The sequence below is a fragment of the Xyrauchen texanus genome, chromosome 1 (genome assembly GCF_025860055.1).
Source record: "Xyrauchen texanus isolate HMW12.3.18 chromosome 1, RBS_HiC_50CHRs, whole genome shotgun sequence".
NCBI lineage: Eukaryota > Metazoa > Chordata > Actinopteri > Cypriniformes > Catostomidae > Xyrauchen > Xyrauchen texanus.
This window is the reverse complement of record NC_068276.1, coordinates 58632193-58649537: the sequence shown is the minus strand read 5'-3', so window position 1 is coordinate 58649537 and position 17345 is coordinate 58632193. Positions and strand designations below refer to the sequence as shown.

General features: G+C 38.8%; 1 protein-coding gene across 1 annotated transcript; it reads left to right on the top strand.

Annotated features, from left to right (window-relative positions):
- Positions 1–2773: 2773 nt before the first annotated feature.
- LOC127644878 (cadherin-related family member 5-like) lies at positions 2774–15663 on the top strand. The gene is made up of 14 exons (XM_052128294.1): positions 2774–2940; positions 4928–5103; positions 5432–5494; positions 5866–5955; positions 6079–6165; positions 6348–6452; positions 6864–7049; positions 7150–7240; positions 7332–7429; positions 7864–8070; positions 9012–9125; positions 11564–11630; positions 13083–13234; positions 13375–15663. The coding sequence occupies exons 1-14, from the start codon at positions 2850–2852 to the stop codon at positions 13960–13962; spliced, it is 2115 nt and encodes a 704-aa protein (XP_051984254.1). The 5' UTR covers positions 2774–2849; the 3' UTR covers positions 13963–15663.
- Positions 15664–17345: the final 1682 nt, after the last annotated feature.

Sequence of the window (17345 nt, the reverse complement as noted above, 5' to 3'; positions counted from 1 at the left end):
ATATGTAAAATAATTCTGTAAAGAGGTGAGTTCACCCCCTCTCTCAAAGCTGATCAGATATATGCTAATAAAAACAAAAAAGAGAGAATTATAAATTCAATTCACCCTGTGCTATAAACACAACAACACATTGTTTGATGTTTTACCTTGTGAATATATTTATTTATTTATATATAAACACACTCATTTCACATTGCAACACTCCAAAAAAGTTGGGACAGTCGAGTGTTTACCACTGTGAAACATCACCATTTCTTCTAATAATACTTATACTAAAACTTACAAGCGTCTGGGCACTGAAGACACAAGTTTGTTAAATGTAGCAAGCAGAATTTTCCCCCATTCATCTATTATGCAGGACTTCAGCTGCGCAATTGTACAGGACCTTCGAGGCTGTATTTTGTGCTTCATAATGCGCCACACATTCTCAGTTGGAGACAGGACTGCAGGCAGGCCAATCAAGCACCCGCACTCTCTGCTTACGCAGTCATGCACTTGTAATCCGGGCAATATGTGGTTTGGAATTCTCCTGCTGGAAAATGCACTGCCATCCCTGTAAATGACGGAGTCTGGATGGCAGCAAATGTGCACACACTCTTATTGCACACAATCTTATTGCACACACTCTTATTGCATACACTTTTCAGCATATACACACTCATTGCACACACTCTTATTGCACACACTCTTACTGCACACACTTTTCAGTATATATGCACACTTATTGCATCCGTCAATAAGACTGCGTGTGTCTCTGTCGCTCAACTGTGGCTCAGGCTACTCTTTATCTCTCTCTAGCTCTTCATGGCTGTTAGAGATAATTTTCCCCAGGTGTCAATCCTTATGTATGTGGTTTGGAATTCTCCTGCTGGAAAATGCACTGCCATCCCTGTAAATGACGGAGTCTGGATGGCAGCAAATGTGCACACACTCTTATTGCACACACTCTTATTGCACACACACTTATTGCATACACTTTTCAGCATATATACACTTATTGCACACACTCTTATTGCACACACTTTTCAGCATATATGCACACTTATTGCATCTGTCAATAAGACTGCGTGTGTCTCTGTCGCTCAACTGTGGCTCAGGCTACTCTTTATCTCTCTCTAGCTCTTCACGGCTGTTAGAGATAATTTTCCCCAGGTGTCAATCCTTACTGCTCTTCCTCTCCTGTGTACATATATTTCTGCGTTAATGGTTTCCTCACAGATGTGCCAGTTACCTGTACCATGGGCACTGACCCCCCAGTCCCAATAGCTTGGATGGTCCTTTTCCTCTTTTGCCTGGAGAGGTACTTGTTGGACCACAAAACAAGATTCCACTGTTCTACTTTCCATACTAAGATGAGAACGAGCCCAGGGAAGTCGACAGCACTTCTGGACAGTGTTGATGTACGGCTTCTCCTTTGCAAAGTAAAGCCTTAACTTGCATCTGTGGATTCAGCGGCGAATAATGTTGAGTAACAAAGGTTTACCGAAGTATTCCCGAGCACATGTCAATATTCATTACAGACAAATTATGGTGTTTAAGACAGTGACATCTGAGGGATCAGAGATCTCGCACATTCAGAAGTGATTTTCCAGCTGGACAACGCTAAACCACATACTGCCCTGTTTACAACTGCATGGCTGCATAAGTAGAGATTGTGGGTGCTAGATTGTCCTGCCGGCAGTCCTGACCTGTCGCTCCAATTGATAATGTGTGGAGCATTATGAAACAGAAGATACAGCAACGAAGGCCCCGAACAATTGTGCAGCTGAAGACCTGAATAATGGATGAATGGGGGAAATTCAACTAGCTAAACTTAACAAACTTCAGTGCCCAATCGTGTTATTAGAAGAAATGGTGATGTTATAATGTGGTAAACACTTAACTGTCCCAACAGTTTTGGAGCAGTTTTGGAGCGTGTTGCAATCATCTGATTTGAAATGTGTGTGTATAAAAAAGAAAAAGAAAAGAATCACAAGGTAAAACATTAAATAATGTGTTGTTGTAGTGCTTTTGAATAGAATCACTCCTTTTTGTTTTCATTAGCATTTTCCATCCTGTCCCAACATCAGAATTAGGGTTATAAGATGAAAAGTATTTGGACACTTTCAGGTTGTCAGACATTAGAGGAACATGTCCAAATTACTGTAAATGTGATGAAATACACCTGCCCAGGGCTGGACTGGCAATCTGGCATACCGGGAATTTACTGGCCGGACTGGTCAGTGGGAGAACCGAGCGGGCCGGTGGGTCGGCCCCGAAACATGCCTAATGGGCCACGATAAGCAAAAATGAGCCACCGCACTATGCAGAAAAGGACAGCTATTGGGCCAGTTGCCATGTAAAATCCCAGGCCAATTTCTCTTCCCTGTCCAGCTCTGCACCTGCCCGAATATCACTTTGGGACCAAATATTTTGTTGCAGGTTGTCCATTTACAAATTATTCTATAATATCTTTTAGAATAGTTTCTATTCATGCCTAGTGTCAGATATTTGTAGTTTGTTTCATATTGATTTTTTGTCATCTCGACTGAAGGTTTTCCAAATTGTTGGATTAAAATGGCGGCATCCACATTCCTGTGCAATACTTTTTGCACCAGTAGAAATACTTGCACTTATAAAACAAAATGAGCCCTGAAAAGCAGATGCAAGTATTTTGGTGGGAGGGAACCGTCCGCTGTTGGCAAGCTCTTTAGGCAATATATGACTGTAAGATGAAGTCACAAACATTGCGACTGGAGTCGACTCCCACTCATCAGGCAACACAGTCAGTGCTTTATGTGAAGAAGTACCAGCTGGTGCCACAGTCTCACAGTCCTCCATACTTATTTGTTTGTGTCAGAAATTGGGAAATGGACAGGATATTTAGAAACAAATCCACAACTACCATCCTTGCCTGCTTGCTCGCATTATTTCTTCACAAAATCTGCTTTGCTGAGAAAAGTAAGTGACTCTTGTTTCAGATTTTAGATATCAAAATATGCAGAAAGCATCACTATTGTGTCAGTGCGACACAATGTATCGGTCTCTCAATATCCATCATGCAATTTCATAGTATAATTTAATTGCCCTGCCCTGTCTTTATTGGTGTCACAAGAGTCAAGTGTAGATGTTCAAGTGTTTTCCAGCGAATATTGCGTCACTACTAACAAATTAATAAATAAAGTGCCCCTCAAAACCTTTAATGCTCTATACAGTTTCTCATTACAATGCCAAAAACAGCTTTTAATTTAAGTTAAAATATACAAAATTAGACTGAAGTAGTGTAACTTATGAAAAATGATGAAAAATAAATTTTTACAGCATTTATCAATCTTGGTTAATTTTAGTTTATAAAAATACAGTTCCCTGCGTGACCCATCATATTTCATGATATTTTATGGAAATAGCTGTTTCTTCTTATTTTTAATATCATGTATGGAACATTGAGGTGTTCTGTGTTGTATTTAATGTAGTTTAGTTCATGTTTATTTTATAATTTAAATTTCACATGTGTTACCCTGATGGTGTTCAGTGTTTGTGTGAGTGATACATTATGAAGTGAAAAGCAGATTTTTATAGTTTCAGAAGGTTTGTATATTAAAGAGCCCATATTATGCTCATTTGCATGTTCATAATTGTATTTTGGGGGGTCTACTAGAATAGGTTTACATGCTTTAATGTTCAAAAACACATTATGTTTCTCATACTGTACACTGTTGTTGATCCTCTTTACACCCTCTGTCTGAAACGCTCTGTATTAGCTCCTGTCTCTTTAAAGCCACCCTTTCTGAAAAGCCCAGTCTGCTCTGATTGGTCAGCTGGCCCAGTCTGTTGTGACTGGTCAAACGCATAGAGCATGTGTCGGAAATGTAACTCCCCTTACCATAACCGAAGTAGTAGCCCTTAGCATTATGCTAATGTGTCACACAGTGACATAGCTAAGTCACGGAAGTAATGGCTGGACTGTGTTTCGGGCAGTTCAGGAGCAGTGTTTTCTGTGGGAGAGAGTAACTCTCTTTGGCGTGGACTTTGTGCTTTGTAACTTTGCAGATTTTTCACATGCACAAACAGCTATATTACACACTAAAGGAAAGCATAATATGGCCTCTTTAAGGTTGTCATTTAATAATATAAACGATGGCATTGCACAGTAAAATATACAGTTAAAACAACAATTTACAACTGTAAAATATTTCATTTGATATTTATGCATTTTTAAACTAAAAATATAAATAATAAATGTCCTAAGTAGACACATTTCCTTTAGATTTTCCAGTATTTGTATTATTTTGAATTTCCCATTTTTCACCCAATGTGGAATGCCCAATTCCCAATGCGCTCTAAGTCCTTGTGGTCGTGTAGTGACTCGCCTCAATCCGGGTGGCGGAGGTTGATTCCCAGCTGCCTCCACGTCTGAGACCGTCAACCTGCGCATCTTATCACGTGTCTTGTTGAGCGCATTACCGCGGAGACGCAGCACGTGTGTAAGCTTCACTGCGGTATCCACGCTCAACTCAGCACGCGCCCCACCGAGAGCGAACCACATTATAGTGACCACAAGGAGGTTACCCCATGTGAATCTACCCTCCCTAGCAACCGGGCCAATTTGGTTGCTTAGGAGACCTGGCTGGAGTCCCTCAGCACGCCCTGGGATTCAAACTAGCGAACTCCAGGGGTGGTAGTCAGCAGCTTTACCACTGAGCTACCCGGGCCACTAATTTCTAGATTTTTATCATAAGACTGCTTCAGTATGTAGGACATGTTTTGACATTTATCTCAAAAATCAGAGAACATTATTGGTGTATATATTAATGTATGATCTACAATATTAATCATAAACATTTCTAAAATACATTTTCTTAAATTTTCTTAAAAATGGGCTCTATATTTTGGTGTCTGCCATCGTACCTGGTCATGTAGATTGGTAATATATGTCTTCTCTCTGCAGTTTGCACTGTCCCCTCAGAGCCTGTGACAATAAAAGAGAACAACACCGCTGACACATTTGTTGTCCATATTAACACAACAACAAAAGATGTAACGCTGAATCTCACAGGGAATCCTGGGAATGCCTTTGATTTGAGAGGTCCAGACCTGATAGCAAAGAAAGGCTTGGATTTTGAAGTATGTTTATTTCCTTTGTGTTTTCCAAATTTAGCATTGAAACCTGCTACGTATGTCCCTGCTGGAAAATCAGCCTCTGATGGTAGTTGGGTTTTACATGGCCTCTACATTTGGTCCAAGCTAGTCATTTTTGGTCATTAGCTGGTTTAAGCTGGTCTTAATGGTTTATCAACTGGACTGCCAACTTGTGAACCTTGACTAGCAACAGACCATCAACCATTTTAGCAGTTTGACCATCCTAAAATGGTATGACTTGATTATTCCAGCAGGGGGACATGAAGATTCATAACGAAAGACCACAAAAGTTTGATGTTAATCTGTTTTTCAGACCCTTTCAAGCCCTGAAGAACTAACAGTCCTGGTCCGGTGTAATAAAACTGGCTTCAGAAGTGTAAGTCACACAGTCCACTTACTGTATATTGTTGATCCATCTAAAGTAAAGGACTCTAAACAGGTTAATGTCATGCTTGTAATCTGTTATATTTGAGCTATGCTTTATAGCTACATGTAGTTGTCTGGGATTAAGCACCAAAAATGGCATAGGTACTGTACCTGTATGTTTTCCTATTATTCAGTATTTTCTCCATCAACGTCTATGGCAGCCCATATAACCGTAGGGTAAAAAGTGACATTTGTCTCACTGATTGGGGAGGATCTGAAAAAATAGTGGACATATTGGCATCAGGCTTGGCATTCAAAGTGACACAACATTCAACCAGGTTTCGATGGATGTTCAATTAGAACTGAACTCTTTACCTACAGATCACTCTGATTGTGCTTGTTCGTGTTGAGAATATCAATGACAACCCTCCATCATTTTCTCAGAGCGAGTATACAATTGACATAAATGAGGTGAGAGCTTGACTAGTCGTCGTCGTTGTTGTTGATGGTAAAATAAAAGAGCGAAGCATACAATGTTACAGTAAAGATGTGTCCATTCTATATCATAATGTTGCATTCTGTCATATTGCACAGCTCATACCAGTTAATACCAGCATTGCCCTGATTGAAGCAATAGATGATGACTCAGAAGTTCTGTATTATTCTATGGAGCCAACTGTGGTATGTACTCCATTCATTTAGTTAATGCGTGTCGTACCAAAGCCTTAATTCTTTTTTTCTGACTTCCTTCCATTGAAAGAAGATTGTGCACGTGTAAATGAGATTTGAGAGCTATGGGACTGATATGCTATTTACAATGACATGGAGGTAAAGTAAATGATGTCAAAATGTTCTTGTTACAGAACAGGTACTTCAGACTTGAGACCATGTATATACCAAGCATCCTCGTGAACAAGGTTTTGGATTATGATGTTGTCCAACAGGTGAAACTGATCTTGAATGTTCAGGTGTGTGAAATGGTGTTGTTTCCCTTGAGTGTTGAAGCTGTTAGAAACTTTGGTCCCACTTTATATAAGGTGTCTTTAACTACTATGTACTTAAGTATTAGATACAATATCCTTATTATGTGCATATGTTGTGGTATTGTACTTACATTTAATGCACCTGCATTTAATTACCTCTGTAGTAACACTGTTAACTTTACCCATAACCTTGAGCCTAACCCTAACCCAATCCTTACCCAAAACCCTAACCCTAAACATACCCGTACCTCAACCTCAGTAGCAGCAAATGTAAGCCTTGTGAGAATTTTGCAGAACAATTTGTAGTTACGCAATAATTGCATTGTATTGCATGTATTTAATGTTAGTACACAGTAGTATAAAATCTCCTTTTTAACAAGCAGTTGAATTAAACAGGATACTCCACCTGCGTCAGAATTGGGGGAACTATCCTTCACAGCATCAACAACCATCATTGTCAATATAAAAGACATTGATAATCGTCCTCCCTGGTTCCAACCATGTACAAGAGTAACCATTGGCAATGCCAAAATCTGTCTAAGCTTGGGCTACAGAGGCAGGGTGAACTTAACAGAGAAACAGGTATCAGTCATTTCTACCCACTTTTAATGGTTGTTATAACAATGTTCAGGGCATGCAGTCTTGTGTTTCAAAATGATACAAACACAATTTGTATTTCAAGGATGGAACATTGCAATTGCAGCCAGGTCCAGTGTATGCCAGAGATGGGGATAAAAGCAGAAATGAAGTGATCAGCTATAAAATTGTTCGAGGTATTAATGCATTTTCTTTTGACAGTAACGGTTCCCTCTGCACTCATACAGTTCCACATGCACAGACTATTATTTCTGTCATTGCATCCAGGAAATGAAGACAATATATTTCAGATTGATGAGAACTCTGGCAACATCACCATGCTGAAACCAGCAGATATAGCAGGCCCAATATCACTCTTAGTTTTGGTGAGTTACATGGGAAAATGTAATGAAGTATTTCAAGGGGTTGTTCACTGAAAAATGTAAATTATGCCTTCATGTTGTTCTTAACCCGTATGCCTTTCTGTCTTCTGTTTAACGCTAAAAGGAGATTTGAAGCAGAATTTTAATCTCCGTCACCATTCAATTTCATAGTGTGGAAAACAGATTCAATGAAAGTGAATGGTGACTGAGACTAACATGCTGCCTAACATCTTCCTTTTGTGTTTTACAAAGGATAGAAACTCGAGGGTGAACAAATGATGGGTGAACAGAGGTTTTCATTTTGAGTGAGTTATTCCTTCAAGCAGTTCAGTCTCATTATGTCTGGTTTGGGTTTGAGAGCAGATCTAGTGAACTGTTTTGCTTTACATCAGATCTTGATTTTGATAAAGCAACCCAGCTTTTATCTGTCCTTCCAGGCTTCCCAGGTAACAAACAGAGATCAGTTTGCCACCACTTCAGTCACCATAGATGTCATGAAAAAGAGCAGAAATCCTCCAAGGTTTGAGAAGGAACGGTATGAAGGGTATGTTTACAGTAATTCAGGCCCGGAAAACATGGTCCTAAGGGACAGGATGTCAAACAGACCCTTTAGAGTGAGAGCAAGGGACGAAGATTTTGCAAATGTAAGTTGCATCTTAAACACTCCATGTATTACAATAAAAAAATTGCATATGTCATAAGCCATCTTTACACTGCATAGGGGGAACTGAAGCTGCATCTAAAGTGGTATTTAGGCACAGACCGTTTAATGCTGCTCAGAGCAGGTTTAAATGCATTTACAGCAGTAACAGCTGCATAGATAATGTTATGAGATTAATGCTTTAAATGCAACATTATGAAAACACAAACGTGAAATGAATGAAAATATGAAGTCATGCTTTTAAATATGATACTAAATTATTAAATATGAGCTCAAATTTTAAGCAGCATACTAAGGGCTGAGGTGTGGCAGAGCAGACTGAATTTAGTCTGGCTTTTGCATCTATTCACAGAATATTGAGCTGGCTCAGAGCAGGCTTAACTCTGCAGTGTAAAGATGCTTATAGAGATTGCTTACCAAGATTTTGCCAAGTAGATCTTGTTACTGAACCATCATTATGTTTCAACATCACCAGCTAAAAATCAACCAATCAAAGACACTTTAGGGTGTTGTTTAGTGCCAGGGTTGGGATTGGGGCTTGAAGAATATGTTGTACCTACTGTATCTTCCCTATACCTGTATATAATTTACTTATGATTGTATAGGTAGTTTATGTTTATGAGCAGGGTTAGACTGTTTGACAGAAAAGCAACCAAAGCAGTTAATCCATGAGCATACAGTATTTCTGGCCAGGGACGGATTATGACTTGCAAATTATCTCCAAGGGCCCCCCTCTACCTAAAAGGTTTTCAAGTAGGTGGGTGGGGGGGTGGTCAAGGGCCACCAAACTACATCACGCACCCCTGGGCAGTCAAGGGCCCCCTGGAATTCCCTGGCCATTGGCCCGGTCGGTAACCCGTCCCTGCTTCTTGCAAAGTCATGGTCACTCATAACCATTAATAAAATAGGATCTTTACTTCACAGGGAATCAATCCTGACATTCGATATGAAGTGCAATATAGCAGTTATGTTAATATCACAACAGATGGATTTATACTTCTGAAGAAAGTCGTTCGGACTGATTCCTTTGCTTTACAGGTAAGGATATGGGTGTTTATTTAACTTCATGTCCCAGGGGTTAAATTTAAGTGAAACAATGTTTTGTGTGTGTGAAGGACACATTAACACTGAATGGGAAACTTTTAACCAGTCCTTCATCATTTTGGTACTTTACTTTTTGGCCTTGTCCCAGAGCCAGGCTTGCAATATTATACTATGAAAATCCATAATAAAATACAAATTAATAAATGATCAAAACTATGATGATCTAAAATAAAGACACTGTAAAGGGATTAATGGAAAGGAGGAGGCGAGAACCGTGTAGGATATTTGGTACTGATGAATGTAGACGGGAACCGTTAAAGTGCCCGCATTCTCACAGCATTATATGTAAGGGTATTTAGGGTCTCGAAATATGTGAGCTATGAATTAAATTAAACTGTCTTGATTCTACATTACTATGTAAGACAATATATAATGACTCAGTCGCAAGTTAGTTAGACAACCATTATAAATTAGATAAATGACCAATAACTAGATTATTTGTCTGAATAAAATTCTCCACCATTAAAATCGTAATACAACGTCTCGTCATATCCGCTCACAATTGCTACTGTAAGGAATTAGCTTTAATAAGTGAATTATGATTAATTCACGTATTGGAGTGATATTATCCTCATGGCTTATTGAAAATAATATCACACGTATTTAGGTACAGCTTTGAAGCAACGTCTTTTAGAAACAGGGATGAGATTATATATCAAAATATACCACAGTCAAATCATCTTTGAATACAGACAAACTTCATTGCTATTCTAAACATAAATCTAATCTAACACATATACACATGAGACCGGTTGGTGAGAAGAGTGACAGAATGTGAAGTAAATGATCAATACAGTGAAAAGGGACTTTATGGAGTCTGTTGACAATGCCTGAAGAACCATTTCACCTTACTTGAATCTACATCGATTTGCTATCGGATTACCCAAAGTATTTAACTAATACACCAGCATGGTTCTTGACTCTTGGTCGAAATATCGTTCCGTCGATGTTTTGGACCTCTGTAAGATCGGATAGTTATTGTCTGTAGGAATGATGAGGTTGGCTTTGAAGTGAGGCCTCAGCTTCCTCCATGTAACCAAGTGAGCGTTTGCATACCAAATTTGACATTCTTTCACGAATATTATACGTGTAGGTAACAAAACATGAAAATCCCTGATTACAAATCATACTGGTTAATTCCTTGTATATACAAAGTGGATAAAACATTACACACATTTTAAAGAGGTACATCAGGCTATAATCATTAATTTGTCAGTTATACAAGTTACCACAGGTCAGAATTACCTAGCAAGACTAGGTCTTGTATAAATCGTGGATTTAAATGCTTTCTGTACATTTCAGAAGGTTAAATCGGTAAAGAACTGTGACTTTGTGTAGACTGTTCCTGGATTAAGATGAAATGTGTTTCATCTTAATCCAGGTTTCTTTTGGAGACCTTTCAAATGAAAGTCTGCTTTAACTCTGCGTGGAAGTTCAGAAGGTCACGCTGAGGGGCCTTTCTGACCAATGAGCCTTTTTGCTTATTTATTATGGTGTTTAGAGTGTCTTGACCATTTTATTGTCCAAAGCCTTCAGTAGGATTGTTGATGCTCGGTCCGTTAATTTATGATGTTGAAGAATTCCAGGATTAAAAAGGTTGGGTTTTTCCTAGATTCAAATCATGTTGTTTCAATTCTTCTGCATGTATAATACAACAACCGGCTTGACGATATAAATAATAGTTTAACAAAGTACTGAACCAAAAAGACAAACACACACATACACGTGTCTGGCAGCTGCCCGTAAATCTCTCTCTGTCGCACTGCCGTCTCCGGTCGGCCTTTATCCCTCTCGAGGGCTAATTAGCCTGTTTAGTGGCCGGGTGTGTAGCATCACGACCTGGCCTTGCACTCCGCCCTGCCACAGACACATTAAGCCAGATTGATTTGAAAACTCTGTCCAAACTGGTGTTTTCAAAAGTTTTCCAAAAGTTGCTTGTCCACACTAACAAACAAAACGTAACAAGCATCATGGCCCTATGCATTACCTTGTGCGGTCCGAAACACAGTTGTGCTAGTGTCCTGCCACCGGATAGCAATTCAGAGTAAACTTCTCTTTTTTGCAAGGCTGTACAAAGTAACATTCATCTTTAAAAATCAGTCATTGTCTTGAAATTAGTGCGTTTTCATGGCCAAAGAGTGAAATAAACACATTTCGATATTTGCTGTGTGAAAATAATTTCCAGCTTTTTTTTCCAACATTACGAATGTCCCACAGTCCCCCATTTCCACCACACTAATCAATTTGGCAACTAATGAAATTGAGATGAACCATGAGACAAGTGATGTTTACAGGTACATGGTCTCATGATTATAAGGCTGAAAACTGTGAAGTTTGAATTCAATGTTTTGTCTTCTACCTGGTTTGAACAGCTTCGGGCAGTGGATGTATCCACTGGTGAGTCGGGAACAGCTGCACTCTCTGTGGTTGTAGTACCATGTAAGTCATTTTTGAATGAAAAATAAATATAGTAGTCTTATTCCTTGTGTGCTGTTTGAGTCTTTTTGGACGTATTATGATTATTTATTTTTCACTAAAAATTGTATCCTTGGTGGTACAAGACTTGGTGACTTTTCCTCCACTAGCTATCTGAACATACACACACACACACAAAATCTGGACTTGATTCGATAAGACCCGCTATAAGAAAATATACTTTTTTGTTGTTGTTATTGTCAAATAAAAATCAATAAATGTTGACACAATACAGAACACAACCACACGTAAATGAAGGGGTGAGACTATAAACATCCTCAATGTAAACACACACGCACACACACAACCACACACACATACAGACTCGTTTGGCTTTATTAGTGATCTCTCATTGACTTCGATTGATTTCATATCAGGCTAACAATATTTCTATTTCCAAACTCTACCCCTAAACCTTACCCTAACCATCACACAAACATGTGCACATCACTAGATTTGCAGATCAGTATCATCTGACCAATTTAAGAGTGGTGATGGCGTAGTGGGCTAAAGCACAGAACTGGTAATCAGAAGGTTGCTGGTTTGATCCCCACAGCCACCACCATTGTGTCCTTGAGCAAGGCACTTAATTCCAGGTTGCTCCGGGCGAATTGTAACCGTAATAAGGGCACTGTAAGTCGCTTTGGATAAAAGCATCTGCCAAATGCATAAATGTTTGTAGATAAACCTGTCTCTATATATCAAACAACAGACCACATAGGGTGAAGCCTGAGTCTGATCCCTGTGTGACAAAGTTTATTCTAGGATTTTGATGTTTGAAATAAATGATAACAAAATAATAACTCTGTCTTTTCTTTGTTACACAATCAGATTTGCCTGTGGAGAATTGTCATGTTTGACAGCATATTAGAGCATCACTGCAAAATCTGACACTTCAACACAAGTGGTTTAGATAAAAATGCTACAATTTGACAAATCATATTTTTTATAATGTATACTGTATGTATCCAATGCATAACTTGTGATAAATTCTAGAAGTTTGTTGGAACATGAGTTTATAGTGATCAGCCAATGCATGGAGTACTGATGCCATCTACTGGCCACAGCTGTTATTTCATGTAAAAAAATAAATATATATATATATATATATATATATATATATATATATATATATATATATATATATATATATATATATATATATATATATTTTTTTTTTTACATGAAATAACAGCTGTGGCCAGTAGATGGCATCAGTACAGTATATATATATATATATATATATATATATATATATATATATATATATATATATATATATGGCAATTTTTGACCCACTGAACATCACAAGTGTGACTAACAAACAGTGCACAAGGGTTAATACTTTAGTAGTAATGGTTTTTGCATGGTTACTTTTCTAACATTTCTCTTTGCCCACCCGCCATCTCAGCACAGGGTGTCCAGTCCCCGACGAGGGCTACCGTGCAGGAGACATGGCCTTGCTGGGCTTCGTAATGGCTGCTATGCTGGTGCTCTGCCTCATTGTGATTGGCTATCTCATATCCCGTGTAAAGAAGGGGAATCCTGACGGGCTCAAGTTGTCTGAGGTCAGCATCTTCTCATCCAAGCTCAGTGAGTCCAGTTCTGAGTGTCCACTTTGTAAAAGAACTGACGCTTAAAAGAAAGTTCCATAAGATCTAATCTACAGCCCATGAAATTGTGAGATTAACCCTCTGCCCTCATTCAGTGTTTAGGGCCATGCTTGAAGTTTACTCAGCCCCCTAACAGGCCAAACCCGAGAGATAGCATGCAGTTCACCAATGATGGTTTCTTAAATGGTGGGGACATGGGGAGATCCAGATCCAGGCTTGCCAAACTGAGAGACAGGAGACCGGATGCAGTTCAAGCAACAAGGGTGCGAGTGATACCTCGTGAGAGACAGAGGCACTGCAGCTCCTGCGGTCTCCAGGCACACGGTAACCACGCACACCACAGCAGTCCTACCGTCCAAACCAAAGGAAGGGCAAGTAAGGAAAGGGTTAAATCCATTCTGGCTAAAGACAGGAAGAGAGAAGATCGACAGAAGACCGTATGGTTCAAGGAAATCGAGGATTCATCAGATATTGAGGTGGAGATCATTCCTGATAATATCGTGCTTAAGCCTGAAGAGGACATGGAGAAAGTGGCAGGGGATATTGCGTTCCCTCCACCGGAAGGCAGTGAAATGGAATTGGGGGACTTGACTATGTTAAATATACAGGTCTTGAGTAGCAGCAGGGAAACAGCTATTTCTGATAGCAGAGACGAACTTAACACAGATAAAAGGAACCAGTGAAGACCAGAGAGCGTGCAACTCAAGAAAAGCGTGCAACTCAACGAAAAGCGTGCAACTCAAGGAAACTAGAGCTCTTTGCTCTTCAGAGACTGAATGTCATTTTGGCTGAACTAATCCCGTATATTGTTGTAAAAATAAAACACAGTTATGCCCCTATTTGGTGCTTTTTGTTTAAATATAATTTGTGGCACAAAAAATGACAATTGTGGTGACCAATTGTGTGTGAACCTGGCTTTTGTGAACTATGAGCTCCTTCTAAAAATGTGTTTTTCCATTGTTTTATACGGTATGTGTGCTAACCTCACACGCAAACAAGTTTTGTGTTAATATATCTTAAAATAACATTCAAAATGATTGACAAAACAGTATTTAGTATTTAATTTTGGCTTACTGCTCTTATTTTATGTCTGTTGTGTTTGTGAATAAAAAATAGTGGAATACAATATTTTATATGAATATGTAAATTATTTTATATTTAAAAAATCCAGAATAAAGCAAATATGAACCAGTCAAGAAAGTATAAAACTGTATGTGTTTATATGTCTAGCTCATATCTGTGTGTAAGAGGGGGAGAAAATGACTAAATGTAATAGCACAAAATGCTATTTGCTTGTGGAAAATATGATTTCTGCTTTGTTACACCAAGGGAAAGCTACATAAATATAATTGCTGATAATTCAATCAACATAGTGTTAGATGTGAGTATCATGGTGGCCTCGGTTAGACATGAAATGTACAGGATATTAAAACGTAAATGTCTACAGACAACCTTAAAAGTCAAGTCAACTCACCCGGCGGCCATTTATTCTGCATTTGCGGATCGCTACACGAACAAATCTAGGGTCAAGACTTGTACACAAATCTACAAATAGATGGACCCCAACCATCATCTACTCAAGCCAATCAGATAACGGCCACATTACTCGGACCAATCTTAGCATGTTCTATCTTCAACCAATCACACTTCGTTTTACTATGAGGGCGGGACTAGAGACACAGAGCTCTCATGAGCATGGACTCAAGCACTAAATGATTAGCTCCAACTATTAAAGAAACAGATGCCATGTGAGGAATACATGTTTAGTGTCTTGTTAGATGTCAACAGCAGAAAATTGCCCATTTGTATCCACACCTTTTCTACATCTTCACTATTTAATCCTTAATAAATTCGGAGGGTTGTGGGGGAGGGAAGTAACATTGTAATGCTGCATTACAATGTGCCCCAATTAGAACAAACTATATGCAATTTTATGCAGTCAGATATTTAATTTACATAATTCCCCTTGTGTGTGTGTGTGTGTGTGTGTGTGTGTGTGGGTGTGTGTGTGTGTGTGTGTGTGTGTGTGTGTGTGTGTGTTCAAACCATGCATTATTTCGGCCAATGCTGTGGCTTCGTTGTGTATTTATTGTCAATTATTGATATAATATAAATGACAAAGTTAATAAATGGCTTATATTGACATAATATTTTACTTTATCTTCTATTCATTTTAATTAAATCAGATCTAGTTGTTAGAGGAGGATTTTAAGCTGCTATAATGGTCATGATACAATGTGCCCCGCTCCCGTTGTAGCATTTCACTTTCATTTTTTCTAGATAGATGGCAAAAAAGTAAACGCTGTATTTATGAAACAAGTCCACGTATTTGTACCAGACATGTGTAAAATGAATGTGAAAAAATAAATACATTGAACCCAAAGTGCATTTACACAAACTTTAAATTTTTTTTACTTTGTGCCCCCCTCTCCCCTACAGCACTTTGTAATTATCAACCTCCACAATCAGTCGGATCTCATCCATTGTTGTGGCCATAAAAATCAGAATGAGGTAAATTGCTGTTTCCCTGAAAACGGCAGTCATGTCATGTGCATTTTAATCAGCGAGCTCAGTCGTAATCAGTTAATGTAGTAACGCCCATACATACCTACATAAACAGACAAAAGCAATGCGTTTTATTTATTCATTGTTTTTAGTCAATTTGTGTTTGTTTGTATGCAGATTGTAGTGTATTGTATGTTCGATTTAAACGATTTTAAAGATTTTCTACACCCAGAGCCGCTGAGTCCAGTGTGAGCCGAGCGGCAAAAATAGGCTCAATGCCGAAACTATCCGTTCACATCTGGGACGCTTCACCTCATGACTCACGCATGCATTGTAAACCTGTGTCATCTGTTAATATGGGCACCGAAACGACAAAAGCGCCACTCAAGCCCCACTTCACAGAGGATGTGTGAACGCAGCGTTACACTCACGGCAGCAATTCAAGGCAAGACCGAAATTTCCCGAACTGTCTTTTGGTCCAGATTCAAACGTTCAAATTACATATTTCAAATTAGCAATACAATCTCAATTGTAAATTGTGCTTCTTTACCTCACATCATGCAAAATTCAAATATAAATAAATAAATAATAACACACGATATTTAGGCTATTCCAGTCAATGCGCATGCACGTTTTCGAGTACACAGATTTGTATATTTCTTTCAAAAAGCTGATTGGCTCTTTTAACTTTAAGGTGGAACTTCTACTCCTACAGCCGCCATACATAGCTTAACGTTTAAATCTCCCGCCAGTATCATATTTGTCACGATCCCCTGTTGTCTGCCCCGTGTTTCTCCTGTCACCTCTCAATAACTACAATTCCCACAATTCCCGGCCCTCATCACTGCCAGCTTTCATCATTGTTTTCACCTGTTTGTCATTTGATCTTCATTACCACTCTGTATTTAAGCCCGGTTGTTTGTTCAGTCTCTGTCGATCGTTGTTTGTAGATGTTGAATGTAGATGTCTGTGAATGTCACCCTTGCTCTCCGTTGATGTTAATCCTGCCTTTGTATTCCTTGGATGTCTTTCGTGTTTTTGTTTTGTTTTCCCCATCGTGGATGTTTTATTTGTTCCAGTCTTGTTTGTCCTATTATATTCAATAAAACCGCATTTAGATCCTCACCCCTTGTCTGCCTTCGTCTGCCTCCACCTACTAACGTTACAATATTTATAACGACTCTGGTTTAATCCCAATATATTGAGCCCAATTTATCATTCTAGAAACTTGAATATTACTGTTTGTGTTTGCTGGTTAGCTTTGTCAGTTAGCCCCTACTGGTAGATACTGTAACTACACCATTATGCGGGCGAAAAAACACACTTTGAATCCCTAAATGTTTTGCTTGTAGTCTCTAAACAGCTACATTATAATGCCCACAAGGACAATTACCAGGCATAAAAACAATAAGTCAAGTGATTAGTCAAGATGCTAGTCAAGATGTCACATAATGTTATAACATAATTATCAGATTATTTTATCAAGGAATATTTGAATTAATAGTAGCTCAGGTCTCTCCATTGCCAGTTGTCTCAGTTGCCATGTTTAGCAGGACAAATC

Bases quoted from the DNA above. Each gene is read 5' to 3' on its own strand.
- LOC127644878 (XM_052128294.1), top strand. From the start codon at position 2,850: ATGGACAGGATATTTAGAAACAAATCCACAACTACCATCCTTGCCTGC. The intron at 7,050-7,149 runs GTATCAGTCATT...TTGTATTTCAAG, and splicing joins TGAACTTAACAGAGAAACAG to GATGGAACATTGCAATTGCA. The intron at 9,126-11,563 runs GTAAGGATATGG...TGGTTTGAACAG, and splicing joins CTGATTCCTTTGCTTTACAG to CTTCGGGCAGTGGATGTATC.